This window comes from Oryx dammah, unplaced genomic scaffold, assembly GCF_014754425.2.
Source record: "Oryx dammah isolate SB20612 unplaced genomic scaffold, SCBI_Odam_1.1 HiC_scaffold_9, whole genome shotgun sequence".
Taxonomy (NCBI): domain Eukaryota; kingdom Metazoa; phylum Chordata; class Mammalia; order Artiodactyla; family Bovidae; genus Oryx; species Oryx dammah.
In genome coordinates, this window is record NW_024070193.1 from 46,973,140 (window position 1) to 46,990,977 (window position 17,838).

The following is a 17,838-nucleotide window of genomic DNA, read 5'->3' on the forward strand; positions in this document are numbered from 1 at the left end:
CCGAACGTAGCTAAGGCGGAAGCGCTCCCAACTGGCGCTCTCGGCGCCTCTCTAGGAAGCCCGGAGGCTGGCCTTTCTCCATGGTTCCCCCGCCAGCCAGATACCGGATGACAGCGCGCGCATTAGCTGGTATCTGTGGCTGCTTACGCCAAGTTAACACTTCGTCAAGGACAGAGATTCTACATTATACTTGTGATGCTTTAAGTTATGGCGCTAACACTTGCTGTGTGTGCTTAGTCGCTCTGCTGCTGCTGCTAAGTCGCTTCAGTCGTGTCCGACTCTGTGCGACGCCAGAGACAGCAGCCCATCAGGCTCCCCCGTCCCTGGGATTCTCCAGGCAAGAACACTGGAGCGGGTTGCCATTTCCCTCTCCAATGCATGAAAGTGAAAAGTGAAAGCGAAGTCGCTCAGTCGTGTCCGACCCTCCGTGACCCCATGGACTGCAGCCCACCAGGCTCTTCCGTCCATGGGACTCTCCAGGCAAAAGTACTGGAGTGGGGTGCCATCGCCTTCTCAGTCTTGTCCAACTCTTTGGGACCCCACGGACTGTAGCCTGCCAGGCTCCTCTGTCCATGCGGATTCTCCAGGCAAGAATACTGGAGTGGGTTGCCCGTGCCTTCCTCCAGGGGATCTTCCTAATCCAAGGATCGAGCACACAATCTTCTACGTTGCAGGCGGATTCTTACCGTCTGAGCCTCCAGGGAAGCCCCACACTTGCTAGCAGCAACTTAACCTAATGAATATAGCCTGTCTCCCCTGCTTAGTGGCTGATGGCCTGGGCTGTGACCTAAAATCATGAAATCTGAGATCTGACTAGGTTCAAATTGTCTTCACTGTATGGCCTTGGCAAATTACTAAACTCTTCCTCAGTTTCTCAATTGAGAATGGAAATAGTTTCAAACTCATAAATTCAACAGATTAACTGAGTCAATTCATAAACTGCAAATTATCACAGAGATAAAGGGTGTAATACTATGACTTAAGAAATATTTGGTATTCGCATCCAGTTCTTGACACAAGCAGCTTCTAAAATTCTTGGGGAGTCTCCAGAGTGGGACTGTCCTTTTTGACTGAGCTGACCGGTGGCTAGGGTCTCCTAACTTCAAGATGGGGATGGGGCGGGGAGGGGGGCGGTGCTGCTCAGCAGAGGAACCACAACTTCATAGTCATCCATCGTGGGTGACCTGGTCACCACCACCACCACCTCCCAACCTGCCTGGGGATCTAACTAATCACCAATAGCCAATGATTCAATCAAACATGCCTACCTAATGAAATTTCATAAAAACTTTATAAAGGGAAGGCAGTTCCCAGGATGAACATAAAGGTGCTGGGAGGGTAGCAAGCTAGACAGGGCATGTAAGTTGTGTGCCCCTTCCCTCATACCTTAACTCATGCATTTTTCCATTTGGCTGTTCCAAGTTACCTTTTGTGACAGGCCTATAACAAATGTTCCCGAGTTCCTTCTCCAGATCTTCTGGAACCAAGGACAGAACCTGCAGGGATAGTCTCCTGCTTGGCAGGCAGAGTCTTTAACACTGAGCCACCTGGGAAGCCTGCAACATGCCTTAGTTCTATTAACAAAGGAGGCAGTCATGGGAACTCCAATTACAGCTGCACCCTGAGAAGTGCAAGAGGCCCGAGAGCCTTGCAATTGGCATTTGAAGTCAAGGCAAACCCCTCTGGGGCTTCCCTGGTGGCTCAGCTGTAAAGAATCCAACTGCAATGCAGAAGAGGCAGACGACACCATGGGTTCAATCCCTGGGTCAGTTAGGATCCCCTGAAGGAGGGTATGGGAACCCACTCCAGTATTCGTGCCTTGGAGAATCCCATGGACAGAGAAGCCTGGCAGGTTACAGTCCATGGGATCACACAGTCACACACGACTCAAGTGAATGACCATGCACACACCCGTTCACCTGTGTGGTCTGTGGCTCACCTGGGCAGTTTCTATCAGATGTGCTGTAAGTAAAAATTCTTAAGGGGGAAATAACTACTTTAAGACAAGCAAAGTGAAAACTGAAAGTGATGTTGTTTAGCTGTGTCCCACTCTTTGTGACCCCGTGGACTGTAACCTATCAGGCTCCTCCAACCATGGGATTTTCCAGGCAAGAATGCTGGAGTGGGTTGCCATTTCCTTCTCCAGGGATCTTCCTGGGCCAGGGATTGAACCCGGGTCTCCTGCATTGCAGGCAGACACTTTACCATCAGAGACACCAGGAAGCCCAAAATATACATGTCCATGGACCATACAACCCATGGAGTTCTCCAGGCCACAACACTGGAGTGGGTAGCCTATCCCTTCTCCAGCAGATCTTCCCAACCCAGGATCGAACTAGAGTCTCCTGCATTGCAGATGGATTCCTTACCAACCGAGCTATCAGGGAAGATTTCAGACAAAAAGGCATTCAGAAATTTTTATACTCATGAATGCTAACTAGAATATGCAGTTCTAAGAATACTAGAAGATGCAGCTCATGAACCTCAATACAGTTTCACCAGTGCCACTTTGGGCTTTGGACCTTTACAGAGTAAAGAGTACTGCCAAACTTGAAACCACATGACCTTCCCAACTCTTCCTGTCCCATGTTTCAGTTCATTCAACAGAACACAATGTAAATTTTAGACATTACTCTATTTAAAAAGCACTCTATGGCTTTCTACACACTATTCACCCACCACAGCCAACACCTGGCTTCCCAGTCCTGTGGTCTCTGGCAACTCTTCTACATGCCTGAGATTGATACCTCCCTTCCCCCATACCATATTCTGGGTGGAAGCTGAAGATTCCACTTTAGACAACGCCCCTTGTCCTTGTTAGGACAAGTAACCCAAAATCACCTGTATTTCCTCTATCACAGCAACTATTACACTGTATCACTTGCCTATTAATGCCACTAAACAAAATTGAGAAATGACTGGAAACTAAGTAACCAACCTATCAAAATGTAGTATTTGTTTACCTACAGTGTATTTTTGTAAAATTTACTCTTGAGCATCAGAAACATCTGGGATTTTAGTTATTTATGAGATGTATATTTGTACAAGGAAAGAAAATTAACCCAGTGGTCTAATTATCATGATTTCCCATAAGAACATTACTTAGGACTTTGTGTGATGACTTGATAGTATCTGAGTCTGGACAGAGTGGGACTCAGGAATTCCTTCTCCAATGAGGACAGTAACAATCCTACCATCAATCTGCCTCATAAACCCTGCCCCAGCAAAAAGACTTTAATCCACAGATTAAATAATTTGCCAGCACGTCAAAAAGAACTTTTATTCTGATTCGAATAGCCTCTTATGCACTCATGCTTTCTTGCCAGATGCCTTTGGAGCAGGTGCTTTCTGGGATGGAGCTTTCTGACCCTTCTGAGTTTTAGGAGGAGGTGCTGCCTTCTGGCCTGCAGCTTTCTGGGCAGGAACCTTCTGGGCTGGAGCCTTCTTACCCTCAGTGGTCATCTTTTTTGCTGGAACCTTGGCAGCAGCAGCAGCTACTGCAGCTGCCCCCTTAGCAGCAAGGGCTTTCTTGGGAGAAGCTTTCAGGAGAGCTGCCTTTTGAAGTTTCTTAACTTCAATCTTGATTAGTCTGTTCCTCTGAAAAATTTCAATAAAAATGCTCATTATATATGCATACAAAACTCTTACCCATCCTGTATGTATGGATATGAAGGTAGGAAACCACCCTTGTAACGTCTAAGACTTCTATGATGTCAACTTTGTAGTCTAGAAACTTAGGCAAACAGAATTACCAGACAAATAAACTCAGGGCTGGAATACAACAATCACAAAAACTTACCATTTTCCTTGCCTTCATGACTTTGTAACGATCAAAATCTGTCATCTTGGCTTTCTGTGTTATTAAAAAAAAAAAAACAAACCTCTGTCAAACCACCTTCTAATCCCCCAAAATCAGAACATGTCCAACTTCAAATAACTCAAATCATTACCTTTTCTCTGGCTTCAATCTTCTTGGCCCACCTTGTGGCTGCCCACTTTGCATTGATATCTGCCTTCTCCCAGGCTTTCCGGACATACTTCTGGCGGGCACTAGAAAGAGCCAAGAACAAAGATTTAAGAATTTAAGAAACCAGCTCTGAGGTCACACAGATTCAAGGACAGCTTTTCATCCTCTGAAAAAGCACAAGTTAAAAAAGCACAAGAAAAATGCCACAAGAACCCTTGTTTTTTCTACTTCCAGTTGTAGTGTCTCCACAGAAAACAGCACAAGGCACAATGATAGCTTCTACTTGTCCACTAAACCAAGATGTCTTACATCCTCAAAACACAATTTTTTAATAAGAATATGTGAACCACTCCACTTTCTGGGCTTAAAAATCACCTCCAATAAAGTGCATATATCACTCAAATAGTGGATGAGTAGAAAGCAATTGGAGAAGGCAACGGCAACCCACTCCAATACTCTCGCCTGGAAAATCCCATGGACGGGGGAGCCTGGTGGGCTGCAGTCCATGGGGTCGCAAAGTCAGACACGACTGAGCTACTTCCCTTTCACTTTTCACTTTCATGCACTGGAAGAAGGAAATGGCAACCCACTCCAGTGTTCTTGCCTGGAGAATCCCAGGGACAGAGTAGCCAGGTGGGCTGCCGTCTATCTCTGGGGTCACATAGAGTTGGACACGACTGAAGCAACTTAGCAGCAGCAGCAGAAAGCAATTTCCTTTTCATAGAGAATAACGTGAAGTGAAGTTGCTCACTCGTGTCCGACTCTTTGCGACCCCATGACTGTAGCCTACTAGGCTCCTCTGTCCATGGGATTTTCCAGGCAGTAGTACTGGAGTGGATTGCCATTTCCTTCTCCAGGGGATGTTCCTGACCCAGGGATCAAACCCAGGTCTCCCGCATTGTAGACAGACGCTTTACCATCTGAGCCATAACGTAGTTGTCCCTTATGCCTTGTTTTATTCTGTACAGTAATGCTTATAGATTTGCGTTCGAATGCCATAAAATGGAATTGTAACCACTTTAGTATTTGTTTCAAACATCAAAATCCAGTATGCTTGGAAAGTAAACCAGTCGTAGCACAGGTTACATTGCAAACAATCATCACCACACAGAAACACATCAGTTTTTAACTTCTATAACCTACATCATGGCAAGAATCACAGAATGGCTGCCTTAATTGCTCATGAATAGCCAGGAAGAGAACCGCTTTGGTGGCTGTCATAAGGAGATGATGTTATGTTAAATATTAGCTGACACATATGTAAAGTTCAACTAATGATAGTATTTTTTTGTTCTAAAGCTAAAATTGACTAACACATATTCAGGAGACTACACATATAGAAAGTTCTTTGTTGTGCAAATCCTGAAAGTAAGGGGTACAAGAGAAAAAGAATGGGAAATCTGGACAAAGGGAAAGCCAGAGAACCATCGGATCGCAGGGCATTTTAGAAGTAAATGTCTGTCTTCTTTTACAATGCAACTCTCTCTTCTAAATGGCTCTCACTTTCACACTGCTTACTATATTCTCAAGAGAAAAATGAAATAACCAACATTTTTAAATGAAATTAAGCAAACTTTTACTAGTATTAATAAAACTATGGGAAGAGTGATAGTTGGATAGTTACCTGTGGGGGAACTTGAGGATGAAGTCAGTGAGCTGCATGCATTTGAAAGGCATAGCTTGTCTCCTTACTTGAGTGCAAGGTCCATCCACCAAAGCCTAGAAGACATAAGATCAAGGATCTCAGTATAAAAATGTAACAGCATTCAAAATGCAGATATCCTACATAATATGTCTTTTCAGAATCATCATATTCTTATATTTAAATGCTTTCTTAAAGGTTAAAAAGTTAGCAGTGATAGTTAAGCATAGAACCCAACATATAGTTTTGTCTTTAATACTTCCATTTCCCACAATAACACTATCTGCTCAATCCCTTAGTTTGTGGTGCTCAAATAGTGACAACAGGAAACAAGGGCTTTCTATGGCTTTGTTCCAAACTCGCTTTGAACATAATAAGTGATTTACATCTCGCCCATGTTTTAGCCCACCTTTAGTTTAAAACTGCCTAATTTATAAGTATTACTCAAACCCAGTAATAACAGGTCAATTCAAGCCTCTGCTCTGTAACCCCTATTTGCGCTGGCTGTTTAAGTAAAACTACCACCCATAGTACTCCTATCTTAAGAGGGCCGCTGAAACAATCACCATTGTCGTCTACACTGCCACGTAAAGCCGTGACACTTTTCCTTACACTTACCCTGTTCTGATCAATAACATCTACAATCGCGACCAGCTTCCCGGCATGAGGCCCAAAGGAGACGTAGGCCACCCGGCCAACCTCTACGAAGCGCCTGAACACCTAAAATTGGGAGGCGGGAGGAAGAAAACAGCGAGACTGATTAAAAATACGATCCAGTTTGCCAGTCTTTGCAATTTAAAGATAGTACGGCTAAAAACAGGGAAAAAAAAATGTTGAGAACACGCCGAAGTGCCATGGAACAACCAGGATGGACGAAATCCACAGAGGAAACGGTAGCAAGTCAGTCTCCCGCTGGCCTCCCCGTCTAAGAAGCCAGCACGGCCAGACCACCATGCCCTGTCCTGCTTCGGCCCCGGCGGGCGGGCTAGGCGACTGGCCGCCGCAACGATACAGCGGAGGCGGCCAGAGCGCGCACGCGTGGCCCAGCGAGCGCCCGGCCTGCCGGGCCCTCCACGCGCTCCCCGGACGCGCATCCTGAAAGCTCCCAACCCTTGTGTCTTGCCCACCCGGGGAACCTCACTGCACTATACCTAAGATCCACTGAGCGCCGCTGCTCGCCTCCGGCCCCCAGCCCAGGCAAAGCTGGAGCGGCGTAGGGGTCAGACATAGAGCCCGCGCCGGCGATACTCACCATGTTGGCGGCGTTCGGCGAGAAGGAAGAAGGCCCGCCCAACCCTGCGCCTGTGTAGAAGGCCGCCCCGCCCCGGTAGTGAAAGAGTCGCCGACGTGGGCACCGATTGGTTAGGACGTACGCACGTATGCGCACACATGCTCACTGGGAAAACATGGCGGAGTCTGCTGGAGCTCTGCTATGCTTTCGCGGTTGGGTTTCGTGGGCTTGGCTTAGTCGACCCCGCGCGTGAGCAGCTGTCTCTTAAGACTTCAACGTGCAGAAGAGCACAGAAACTGTGCTTTCTTTTGTGACTGCAGTCCTTTTGACTTCATCTTTTAACATTCTTCCATCTTTTCTTCACTACTCGTCTAAATGTTACTGATGTCTTAGTACAATTTTTTTCTCTCCGTAAGTGACCCCATTTATTTTATTAAACTTTCTTCTTAAACGAATTCAAACTTTACAGAAAAGTTACAAAACAAGTATAAGTAATTCCCGTAAACATTTCACTTCGAGTTCCCAAATGTTAACATTTTCCTATTGCTTAATAATTTTTTTGACCCATTTGAGAGGAAACTGCAAACGATGTTCCTTTACACTTAAACGTGATGTTTCCTAGAAACAAGGGCATGACTTTACATAATCAGTACAATACTCAAATTCAGTAAGTTAATAGTCATGTATCTGTGTATACATGTGTATGCATATATATATATATACACACACACACACACATATACATGTATGTACATATGTATGATTTTGGCTGTGCCTCAATGCCGCGGCCAGCACTGCAAGGTTTTTCCCCTACCCGGGAGACACGGGAAACGGAGCTCGATCGCTGAGAAAAGAAAGAGACTGAGACAGAAAGATGGGGTTGAGAGGATCAGACCAAAATGGCTGATAGTCTCCTTTATTTCAGTAACAATATTTATAGTGCAGCCTACGTGACATATGACATTTCTCAAGCAGTATTTACAACAATCAATAATCAATCAACAAGATCACCAGACTCCCTTTATTGTATACAGGCAAACAATACTTGTTTTAGAAGAATGGCAGATGTTAGACTCCCTGGAGCTATAAGGTCATGATGACATTCTCAGGAGGGGCGGGACAGGGCGCTTAAGGAACAAGTCCTTAGGGCTCGGCAAACACGCCAAGCAGCTCCCAGGACTTAACCCATTACGGGCAGTCCCCCGCAGCTCCCCCTTCTTTATTTTTTAAAAGCTCCATGAGATGTCTATGATGCAGCATGTTGCGGTGTATCATACTTTTCATATTTAGAACTTCTCTTATTATGCCCCTGATCAAACAAGGGGCCATACACATTAGAACAAGTATAGTGGTCAAAATAACTCCAACCGCAATCATGCTCTGCCATAAAGAATGAAGGCTGGGAAAATTTGAAAATAGATTACTAAGAAAATCTTCCGTGGTCTTAGCTATGTTCAAAGAGGCCTTGGGCGCATTTTCAATTTCCAAAATTTCATGATGTAATTGTAACAAATCAAGGGAGATATTGGAATTGAACCAAATACCTTGGAGGTGTTTTTTAATCCTGTCCCAAGGAAAATCAGAGTTATTATAAAGCTTTTTGGTAACGCAAATCCACTTATAATTAGCGTGACATTGAATTTTCATTCTAAAATTAAGGCTTTGAATTTCTTCTCCCAAAATTCTTACAGTATCATATAAAGCAGCAAGTCTATCTTCTATTTTTTTATCTATGTCCTCTTGAGTTCCCATCACCTTGGTAACATTATAAGCTAGAGAATCTACAACAGTAGCATCTTGTACTGATTGAGCTAATGCAACCGAAGCAGTTACAGCTGTGGCAATAAGGGTAATGAGAGAAACTATCCCAAGGATTATAAGACCAATCTCCCTTTGGGGACGGCTCAGTGCTGAATTAATGCGTTGTAGCAATTCTAAAGCAGATTCCTCATACCAAGTTTCAGTAATTTTTACAGGTGTCATAATAAAGGCAGGTTGTTTTACTACTAAGACCTGTTTTCCCATGGAGACTCCTCTTATACAATTTGTTAAAACGCAATCTGAACAATTTATGTGATAGACATTATGAGTCTGATTAATATATATAGATCCCATTAATAGCATAAAAGGAAAAGGTACACAAGCCTGGGGGTACCGATGAGCGATACCTATATTCCCATATTTAGTCCCACTAATATTAGGTTGACGATACAATCCATAACCATAGTCAAAGGCAGCCAGTAATTTCCACAGTTCTGTCTGATAGATCTTATGGGGTTTTATCGTCAGGATGGGAGGATGTTGTCCCCTATATTCTGGGAAATCAGGGGTTCCCCCTGGTGCCCAGTCCCACAAGAATGTTGTGCTGGCATTATTGATGTCGTAGACAGTTGCGTTTCTTCCTCGGCAGAGTGTCCAAGGAACATCAATGCCTATGCTTATGCTGATGTCGCGGTCACAGAACGGTATATGTAAAGGTCCAGTTCCTGCATGCTGTGTCATACGGCCTGCTTCATGTGCGATACCTGGAATTGTCACCTGTGGGTAAGAGGTGAAAGCAGATACAGTTATGCAGAAAGGTTGATTTATCTTGTAGGAAAAACACATGGGATATTGTGCGGTGAGTCCAGAAAAAGGAGATGTTAGCTTGTTGGGATTGAATATGAGTGTTGGATGTTCCACCCAGGAGGAACGTATCATTAACATACACAGGAAGCACTTCTTCATTCCATCCCAAAGGTTGAATTAGTGGTGGATCTGGGACATAAGCCCAGTATGTTAAGGCAGTCCCTCTTTGTATTTGTTGTAATATCATGAGCAGCATGATTAACATATTTGTAGGGGTCACCGGCGGCAGGGTATGGGCTTCATTCCAGGCTCGTTGCATCAATGCATGGATCTGCTGTGAAGTAGGCAAATTTTCCACGTCATCATTGAGAGACATCCATCGCATTTGGTACACAAGGGACCTCCTCCGTCGGGCGTACCAGCCTTTCCGGGATCCAGCGCGGCGCTTTGGCATCCTGTGGGAAAACACAGACATGGCCCCGCCCCCAAATCAGTACCGGATCTGGTCCAGACCATCGTCCAGTGAGGGGATCCTTCCATTTCACAAGGGGTTTCTTCTTCAGGTGATGGTCTCCCCATAGTCGTTGCGCAGCAGAAAGCCCCTGTGAATCTAAAGTTAAAAAATTTAAAACAAATAAAGCATGGTGTAAAACATTTTGCGGTGAAGGGGCATATAGCTCACTATTCCCCCTTTTTTGTTTTAAAAGTTGATGTTTTAAACGTTGATGGGCTCGCTCCACAATGCCTTGTCCTTGCGGGTTGTAGGGTATTCCAGTTTTATGCTGAATATGAAAGGAAGCACAGAAGCGCTGGAAAGATCGACTGACATAGCCAGGGCCATTGTCAGTTTTAATAATTTGAGGGACACCTAGGATAGAGAAACACAGAAACATGTGTTGTATACAATGACGAGTAGCTTCTCCAGTATGAAGGGAAGCCATGAGAAAATGAGAAAAAGTGTCAATAGAGACATGAACATATTTAAGACGGCCGAAATGAGGGACATGGGTGACATCCGTTTGCCAAATATGATTAGGGCGAAGACCACGTGGGTTAATGCCATATTGGGGTAGGACAAAAAATTGCGGACATGTAGGGCAATTTTTAACAATCTGTCGAGCTGCTTCACGGGATATTTTGAATTGTAAACGCAAAGAATGACTGTTTTGATGGTGCAAAGCATGAGAGGCTTGAGCAGCACTAACAGCAGATTGATAGAAAAGTTGCTTAGTTAGTGAATCAGCAACATGATTACCATGAAATATCGGTCCTGGCAATGAAGAATGAGCTCGGACATGTCCAAAATAACAAGGATGTTGCCGAGCTTGTATAGTAGCCTGGATAGATGAAAATAAAGTAAACACTTCTTCTGATGAAGTACCTATAATAGGAACAGTTTCTAACACATTTAAAGCCCGAACGATGTATTGACTATCAGTGAATAAATTAAAGGGAGTTGAAACCGTCAATAGATTCGACAAACCTGGGCAGAAGAAAAAGCAGTTTGAGTATAATAAGATTGGTCATTAATAATTAAAGCTGCAATGCCATTGGAAGAACCATCTGTGAACAAAAGAGTGGCATTATTGATAGGTTGATTTTTAACTATTTTTGGAAAAATAAAAGGATGATGCATAGCAAAATGTAATAATTTATCTGCAGGATAATGATGTATAACTTGTCCAGGGAAATTGGCAAAAGCAAGGGCCCATTTATCAGAGAACTGAAGTAACCAATTTTGTTGCTCTGTTGTATAAGGTATACAAATCAATGGAGGCTCCTTTCCAAAATATTGAATAGACTCAACCCGGCCTTTAGCCACTACTTTAGCAACAAGCTCATAATAAGGTAGCAAATTTTTATCAGGAATGGATGCTAAATAAATCCAGCGCATTGGCTTAGTCTGGTATAGGACCCCTGTAGGAGAGTGAGGAGTTGCAAGAATATATAATCCCCATGGTTTTGTATAATCACAATAAGTAATTTGTTGTTCTCTAATAGCAGACTCTACCATCTCTAAGGCTGTTTTGGCAGCAGGACTCAATTCTCTACGAGAAGTAGGGTCAGTATTTCTTTTTAAAATATCAAATAAGGGTTGTAAGACATAGGTAGGTATTTTTAAATAGGGTCGAATCCAATTTATATCTCCTAGTAATTTTTGGAAATCATTTAAAGTGTGCAGGTTATCAATTCTTAATTTAATTAACTGAGTGCAATAAGTTTTTGTATATAATGTAAAGCCTAAATAAGTATAAGGAAAATAAGTTTGTATTTTGTCTTCTGCTATTATTAAACCATTAATTGTTAAATGTTTTTGCAAGGAGGCAAATGCCTCACCCAATAGTTGTTTATCCACATGTGCCAACAAGATATCATCCATATAATGTACCAAATATAAATTCGGGAACGCTTTTCTTACAGGGGCAATGGCAGCAGCAAATTTTTGACATAATGTCGGGCTATTCGCCATTCCCTGGGGAAGGACCTTCCACTGGTACCGCTGCATGGGCTCCTGAAAATTAGTAGATGGCACACTAAAAGCAAATCGCTTGCAATCCTGAATTGCTAAAGGAATAGTGTAAAAACAATCTTTTAAATCAATAATAATCATATAAGAATTAGCAGGTATAGCAGAAGGAGTAGGCAATCCAGGTTGCAATGCTCCCATAAGCATCATGGTTTCATTAACTTTACGAAGATCTTGTAACAGTCGCCACTTTTCAGACTTTTTCTTAATAACAAATATAGGGGAATTTCAGGCAGAAGTAGAAGGCTCTATATGTATAAGCCGCAACTGTTCCTGCACCAGTTGCTGGGCAGCTAAGAGTTTTTCTTGAGAGAGGGGCCACTGATCGACCCAGACCGGATCCTCAGATTTCCAGACAATAGGATCGGCGTGAGTCACAGGAAAATCAGAGGTCCCTAAGGAAAACATCCAAGTCCCCTTCGATCCATTTTTGGATATAAATCAAGGGGTTGACTGTCACCCTGATTTTGTTTCCCAAGTCCTGATGCGGCAGAAGACCTTGATCTAATAACTGGGAAGTTACTGCTGAGGACGGACTATATAAATATACTCCCATTTTGCTCAGAACATCTCTTCCCCACAAATTAACAGGGAGATGGGGCAAAACATAAGGCCGGAATTCTCCGGAATGTCCGTCTTCATCTTCCCAACTTAACAAGGCTGAGCTTTGCTCAGGGTTAGTAGTCTGTCCTATTCCTTGAAGAGTTGAAATAGCAATATGTTTGGGCCATGAAGAAGGCCAATGGTATCCAGAAATAACACTAATATCAGCTCCTGTGTCAAGAACACCCCGAAATTTCTTCCCATTAATTTTTAGACATAGTTCAGGTCGTTGTTCCGTGACATTTTGAATCCAGTAAGCGTCAGAGGAACCAAAACCTTTGTCTGACCTGTCTTTATTAATTGCTTTTCCCCTTTGTATAATGGGTATGAGCAACAACTGTGCTATACGTTGTCCAGCAGTGACAACTATAATTTTATTAGGAGCTGATGCTAAGATTTTTATCTCTCCTGTGTAATCTGAATCAATAACTCCAGGAAAAACAACTAATCCTTTTAAAGACACACTACTACATCCCAGAACAAGACCCGCTGTACCTGAGGGCAAGGGTCCAAATACTCCAGTGCCTAAAGTCTGAACTCCCATTTCAGGAGTTAATACTGTGTAGGAGGTGGAACTGAGGTCCAGTCCGGCACTCCCTTTCGTGGCTCGGTGCAAATCGGCGATTGTTCGCTTGGGACTTGCACTGTTGCCCCATAACATTGTTTCGGGGCCTGGGGCTGGCCCCTCACCCAGTTTCCCGAAAGTGGGGGTAAAGGATTGCCTTGTACATCTGTTTTAGAACGACAATCTTTAGCCCAATGTTTACCCTTTTTACAACGAGGGCAAAGGTTGGGGGTATTAGTAGTTGCTTGATATTTTTGTGGGCATACAACAGCTCGGTGCCAGGGTTGGCCACAAACAAAACAGCCGGAATTGTTGTTAACTCTCTGAGTACCTCTTTTGTTTCTAGCTTGTTGTTGAAATAAAACCTCTTTTATGCTTTTTCCCTGCAGGGCAGCAGCCATAGCTATGCCCTGCATATATGAAGGACCGATATCTGCACAAATTCGAATAAAATCAGATAAATCCCCCTTCTTGCGATAAGGTCGCAGGGCAGCTTGACATGCTGAATTGGCATTTTCAAAGGCCAGCTGTTTGGCAAGAATAATACCAGCATGTTCATCAGACATAATTTTACCAATGGCATCCAACAGTCTGGCCACAAAATCTTGGTAGGGCTCATCAGGCCCCTGTCTAATTTTAGACAAATCCTCAGTCCGGGTACTAGAACTAGGAAGTTTTTTCCATGCTTGTCGTGCGGCATTAGATATTTGTGCATAAGTACCTGGTAAAAAATTTAATTGTGCATTAGTAGCTTGATAAGCGCCATCCCCTATCAACATTTCATAAGAAGTTTGAATACCTTGTTGCCGATTTACATCTGCAATACGGCCGCACTGTTTAACATATTCTGATTTCCATAATAAATAATCTCCACCCGAAAGACAGGCTCTGGCTATTTGTTTCCAATCATTAGGAGGCAAATTTTGAGTTCTTAGATTTTCAATCATTGCCATAGTAAAAGGAGCGGTGGGACCATATTGAGAACAAGCAACTTTTAATTCTTTTAACTGTTTAAAAGGCAAGGCCTCATAAAATCGTTGGTTGTTTTGTTCAAACACAGGAAAAGCTAAAGCAAAATCAGATACCGTCTCACCCAATCGCTGAGCCTGTCGCAGAGCTTTCTGTAAAGGAGAAATGGTGTCCTGAGATGATGAAGGAACCACTGGTCCAGGTGGGGGATCCAATCCGGCAACAACAGAAGGAGCATAAGCGGGGGAAAGAGGAGGAGCAGAAGCAGAAAGATCGGAAAGATTAAACTTATGGTCTGAACTGCATAACAATTTAGCAAGTTTTTTGACGCATTCCATCAGGTCATCGTCAGAAACCTTGTGTTTTTCTTCTTGAGCTAAAAACTCCCAATCCTCATGGTGGTATTTAGCGGCTTCCTCTTCTAATTCATCTGCGTCTTCAGAGGAAAGAACGTCATTTACATCAAGAGACTGGGGAGATTTAAGTGGTTGTGGCTTACCTTCTAGCCCCTCTGGAACAGCATTTTCTGGCTCATTTTCTGTTTTATCTTCCTCGTTTAGCAGTTTACCTAACCGTTTTAACTCTTCATTGTCAAAATCTAAGCAATCCCGTATTAAAGTCCAAAGGGACAGGGTTTCTATAGGCACTTTATCTGGACCATGCAAAGTATAGTGCGTTTTAATTTGTTCTCCTACCTTTTTCCATGTCTCTGGATTAACGGTCCCTTCCCTAGGAAACCAAGGACAAACCTCTTCAATAAAAGAAAGAAACTTAGTTAATTTTGGTCTAGAAACAGTAATACCTCTATGTTTCAACATAACAAATAGCATATGTACAAACAATTGACGACTGTGCGTCTGCCCCATGATTTATACTCTCAACAATAATCCTTACTACTCCACTTCTTATTTATTAGCACCGACACCGTGCAATTACTCACTCGTTCATATAATGAGTAGTGGCGAAGAGCTGTCGTCCTCGAGCCCCACGTTGGGCGCCACCTGCCGCGGCCAGCACTGCAAGGTTTTTCCCCTACCCGGGAGACACGGGAAACGGAGCTCGATCGCTGAGAAAAGAAAGAGACTGAGACAGAAAGATGGGGTTGAGAGGATCAGACCAAAATGGCTGATAGTCTCCTTTATTTCAGTAACAATATTTATAGTGCAGCCTACGTGACATATGACATTTCTCAAGCAGTATTTACAACAATCAATAATCAATCAACAAGATCACCAGACTCCCTTTATTGTATACAGGCAAACAATACTTGTTTTAGAAGAATGGCAGATGTTAGACTCCCTGGAGCTATAAGGTCATGATGACATTCTCAGGAGGGGCGGGACAGGGCGCTTAAGGAACAAGTCCTTAGGGCTCGGCAAACACGCCAAGCAGCTCCCAGGACTTAACCCATTACGGGCAGTCCCCCGCACCTCAAGCCTTGCAGGATCCTAATTCCCGGACCAAGGGTTCAGACTCTTGACCTAGAGTGAAAGCCCAGAATCCTCACCACTGGATCACCAGGGAATTTCCACGTAATTTATTAATTTGCACTCCTTATTTAACTATTAGCAATTGTTCCATTTATGTTATTCCCAGCAAATGAAAAAAGCCTTCCGGGCCTATGATCTTGTGACGGGTTACAACCTGCATTTAGTTATGTCTGGTCTTTTAAAATCTGTAATAAACCTACCCTTGTCGTTCATATTACTGACATTTGAAAATACAGGCTAGTTGTTTCATAGGTCTCAAGTATATGCTCTGTAATTTCATTTATAGAAAATTCAAATCAGTCAAACTAATCTACGTTAGTAGTCACTTTTACCCCTGGTGCAGGCAGCAGTGGCTTGCAGGGGGAAGCGGAGTTTTTGAGCTGCTGGTGAGTTTCTTCATCTGGGTGTTGGTTACACGAGTGTGTTCAGCTTGTGAACATTCAAATCTCTGCCTTTATTTGTGCATTTCTTTCCCCCAAACACGTTTCCTAGCTCTACAACCAGAGACTCTTGATCAGCAGGTCTGCAGAGGAGCAAGAATTTGCATTTAATAAACAAGCTCCCCAAGTCGTTCACTGAATACTTTGGGAAATACTTTGGGATTCCCCAGTTATTTTTCTAGAGTTCACTAAATGATTATGTCACACTTGTTTGAAGTACTCCAAAAGTCCATTTTTCACCACATAATCCTGGGGTCTCCAATTCCCTGTAACCAGGACCCACAGCAGGAGGGGAGCAGTTATCTTCCCCGAAACTGGTCCCTGGTGCCAAAAAGACTGGGGACCGCTGACCCAATCTACAGAATAAGGTCCTAACTCCCCAACAATTAAAGGCCTCCATAGTCTAATCCCAACCCCTTCCTAGGTTTTTTCTGTCTGGGCATTCTGCCTCCTTTATCCCTAATATCGCAATAGGTACAAGTTTCGGGACTTTTCATGTAATCAGCCTCCTCTTCCTAGAATGTGCTCCCCATCTTTCTCTTTGAAAAATGACAACGCATCCTTGAAGCATTTTAAGACGCCTTCCCAAGCAGCCCCAGGCAGTTTTCAGGTTTTTCAAAGCTCCATTAAAATGCAAGATAACTCTCCAAGCAAGCCTTTTCTGTCTCGCGACATCAGGTTCGTCCAGGAATGAGCAAGAGCATTTCATACAGTTACACCCTTGAAACAAGGGAAAAGAAAACGCACGCTCCCAGGTCTGGTTGGCTGGTTACGTCCCTTACACCTAACCGGCTCGTCCAATCACCAGGAGGAAGGGCAACTCGAGGAGGATGCCAGGATCCAAGATGGAGTCCCGGCCCCATCCGGTAGTTACCTCAGCCTCTCCCTGCGGGGCCACGCCCCTGCCGTACGCCGTTCCTACTCGTCCAATCACTGAGAGGAAAGGCGAATGAAAGGCGAATGAAAGCCGGCGCCAGCGAGAAACATGGCGAGCGCATACCATGGTAGAGCTCAGGTGTTTCGTGAGCGTGAAGTGTCTTGGAAATTATGTTTCCTTTTAAGCCGCGCGCCCTAGTGCCTATTTGTGACAAGAAGTGAATGTTAAAGGCGAGGCGGCGCCCTGCTTCGGGTTTCAGTTTGAGGCTGAGAGCAGAGGATTACGCTGGTCCTGGATCCAGGCCACGGATTGCGGGGGTGGGCAGCAGCGTGTCCCCTTCCCCCCAGTTTCCACAACACCCGCGAATGTCAGCGTGGCCAGAGCTGTCTACCTGTACAGCTTCGAGTAAATGTGTCTCAAGTTTTTTATTCCCCTCAGTTATGAGGGAGGGAAGCATCAGTTTAGGAGAGGAAGTGTTTGGGACTAAAAAGAGGAAAAGAAAATCTAAGCCTGTTCCAAGAAGTGAAGTAAAAGCCACAGAGTACCGTGACAACCTTGTTCCTATACCGTTTCTGGGATATGAATGAACTCATCCCAATTATAATGAAACTGGCATGGTAGACAGTATGCTTGCCTGGCATATTATATTTAGGGATGAAAAATGCATATTACAGTCAAGTGAAAAACTATACCACCTAACAGTTGAGAATTATGTTGTATTTGGTGTCTTTCTGAGGACTTAAGATCGGAAGATAGCCTCTCAGATCTCTCTGAGGGACTACTGAAGAGGTAAGGGAGGAGCCAGGATACACAGGAGTTTTGTAAAAACACCTGTGAAATTAATGAATTTAGTGCCTTTTTATGTGTGGGAAAATGCAAGAGTGTGGGCTCTTTGAAATTATTCTTTGATAATGGGCTCCCATCGTGTCTCAGACCATGAGAATCTGCCTGCAATGTGG

At 43.8% G+C, this 17,838-nt stretch overlaps 1 protein-coding gene and 1 long non-coding RNA gene across 2 annotated transcripts; both read right to left on the minus strand.

Moving 5' to 3' along the window:
• Window positions 1–3,251: 3,251 nt before the first annotated feature.
• On the minus strand, window positions 3,252–6,958 carry RPL14 (ribosomal protein L14). The gene is made up of 6 exons (XM_040246177.1): window positions 6,862–6,958; window positions 6,228–6,329; window positions 5,592–5,686; window positions 3,951–4,050; window positions 3,800–3,853; window positions 3,252–3,597 (listed from the first exon to the last, which is right to left on the minus strand). The coding sequence occupies exons 1-6, from the start codon at window positions 6,862–6,864 to the stop codon at window positions 3,310–3,312; spliced, it is 642 nt and encodes a 213-aa protein (XP_040102111.1). The 5' UTR covers window positions 6,865–6,958; the 3' UTR covers window positions 3,252–3,309.
• A 199-nt stretch (window positions 6,959–7,157) lies between these two features.
• Window positions 7,158–16,714, minus strand: LOC120867788. The gene is made up of 2 exons (XR_005722014.1): window positions 15,895–16,714; window positions 7,158–7,458 (listed from the first exon to the last, which is right to left on the minus strand). It is a non-coding gene; the product is annotated as an uncharacterized LOC120867788 (long non-coding RNA).
• Between the last annotated feature and the right edge of the window lie 1,124 nt (window positions 16,715–17,838).

Excerpts from the sequence above, each read along its gene's own strand:
- RPL14 (XM_040246177.1), bottom strand. Across the intron at positions 5,687-6,227 it reads ATGTTATTGATCAGAACAGG|GCTTTGGTGGATGGACCTTG; the intron begins GTAAGTGTAAGG and ends TATGTCTTCTAG. Across the intron at positions 3,598-3,799 it reads TCATGAAGGCAAGGAAAATG|AGGAACAGACTAATCAAGAT; the intron begins GTAAGTTTTTGT and ends GAAATTTTTCAG.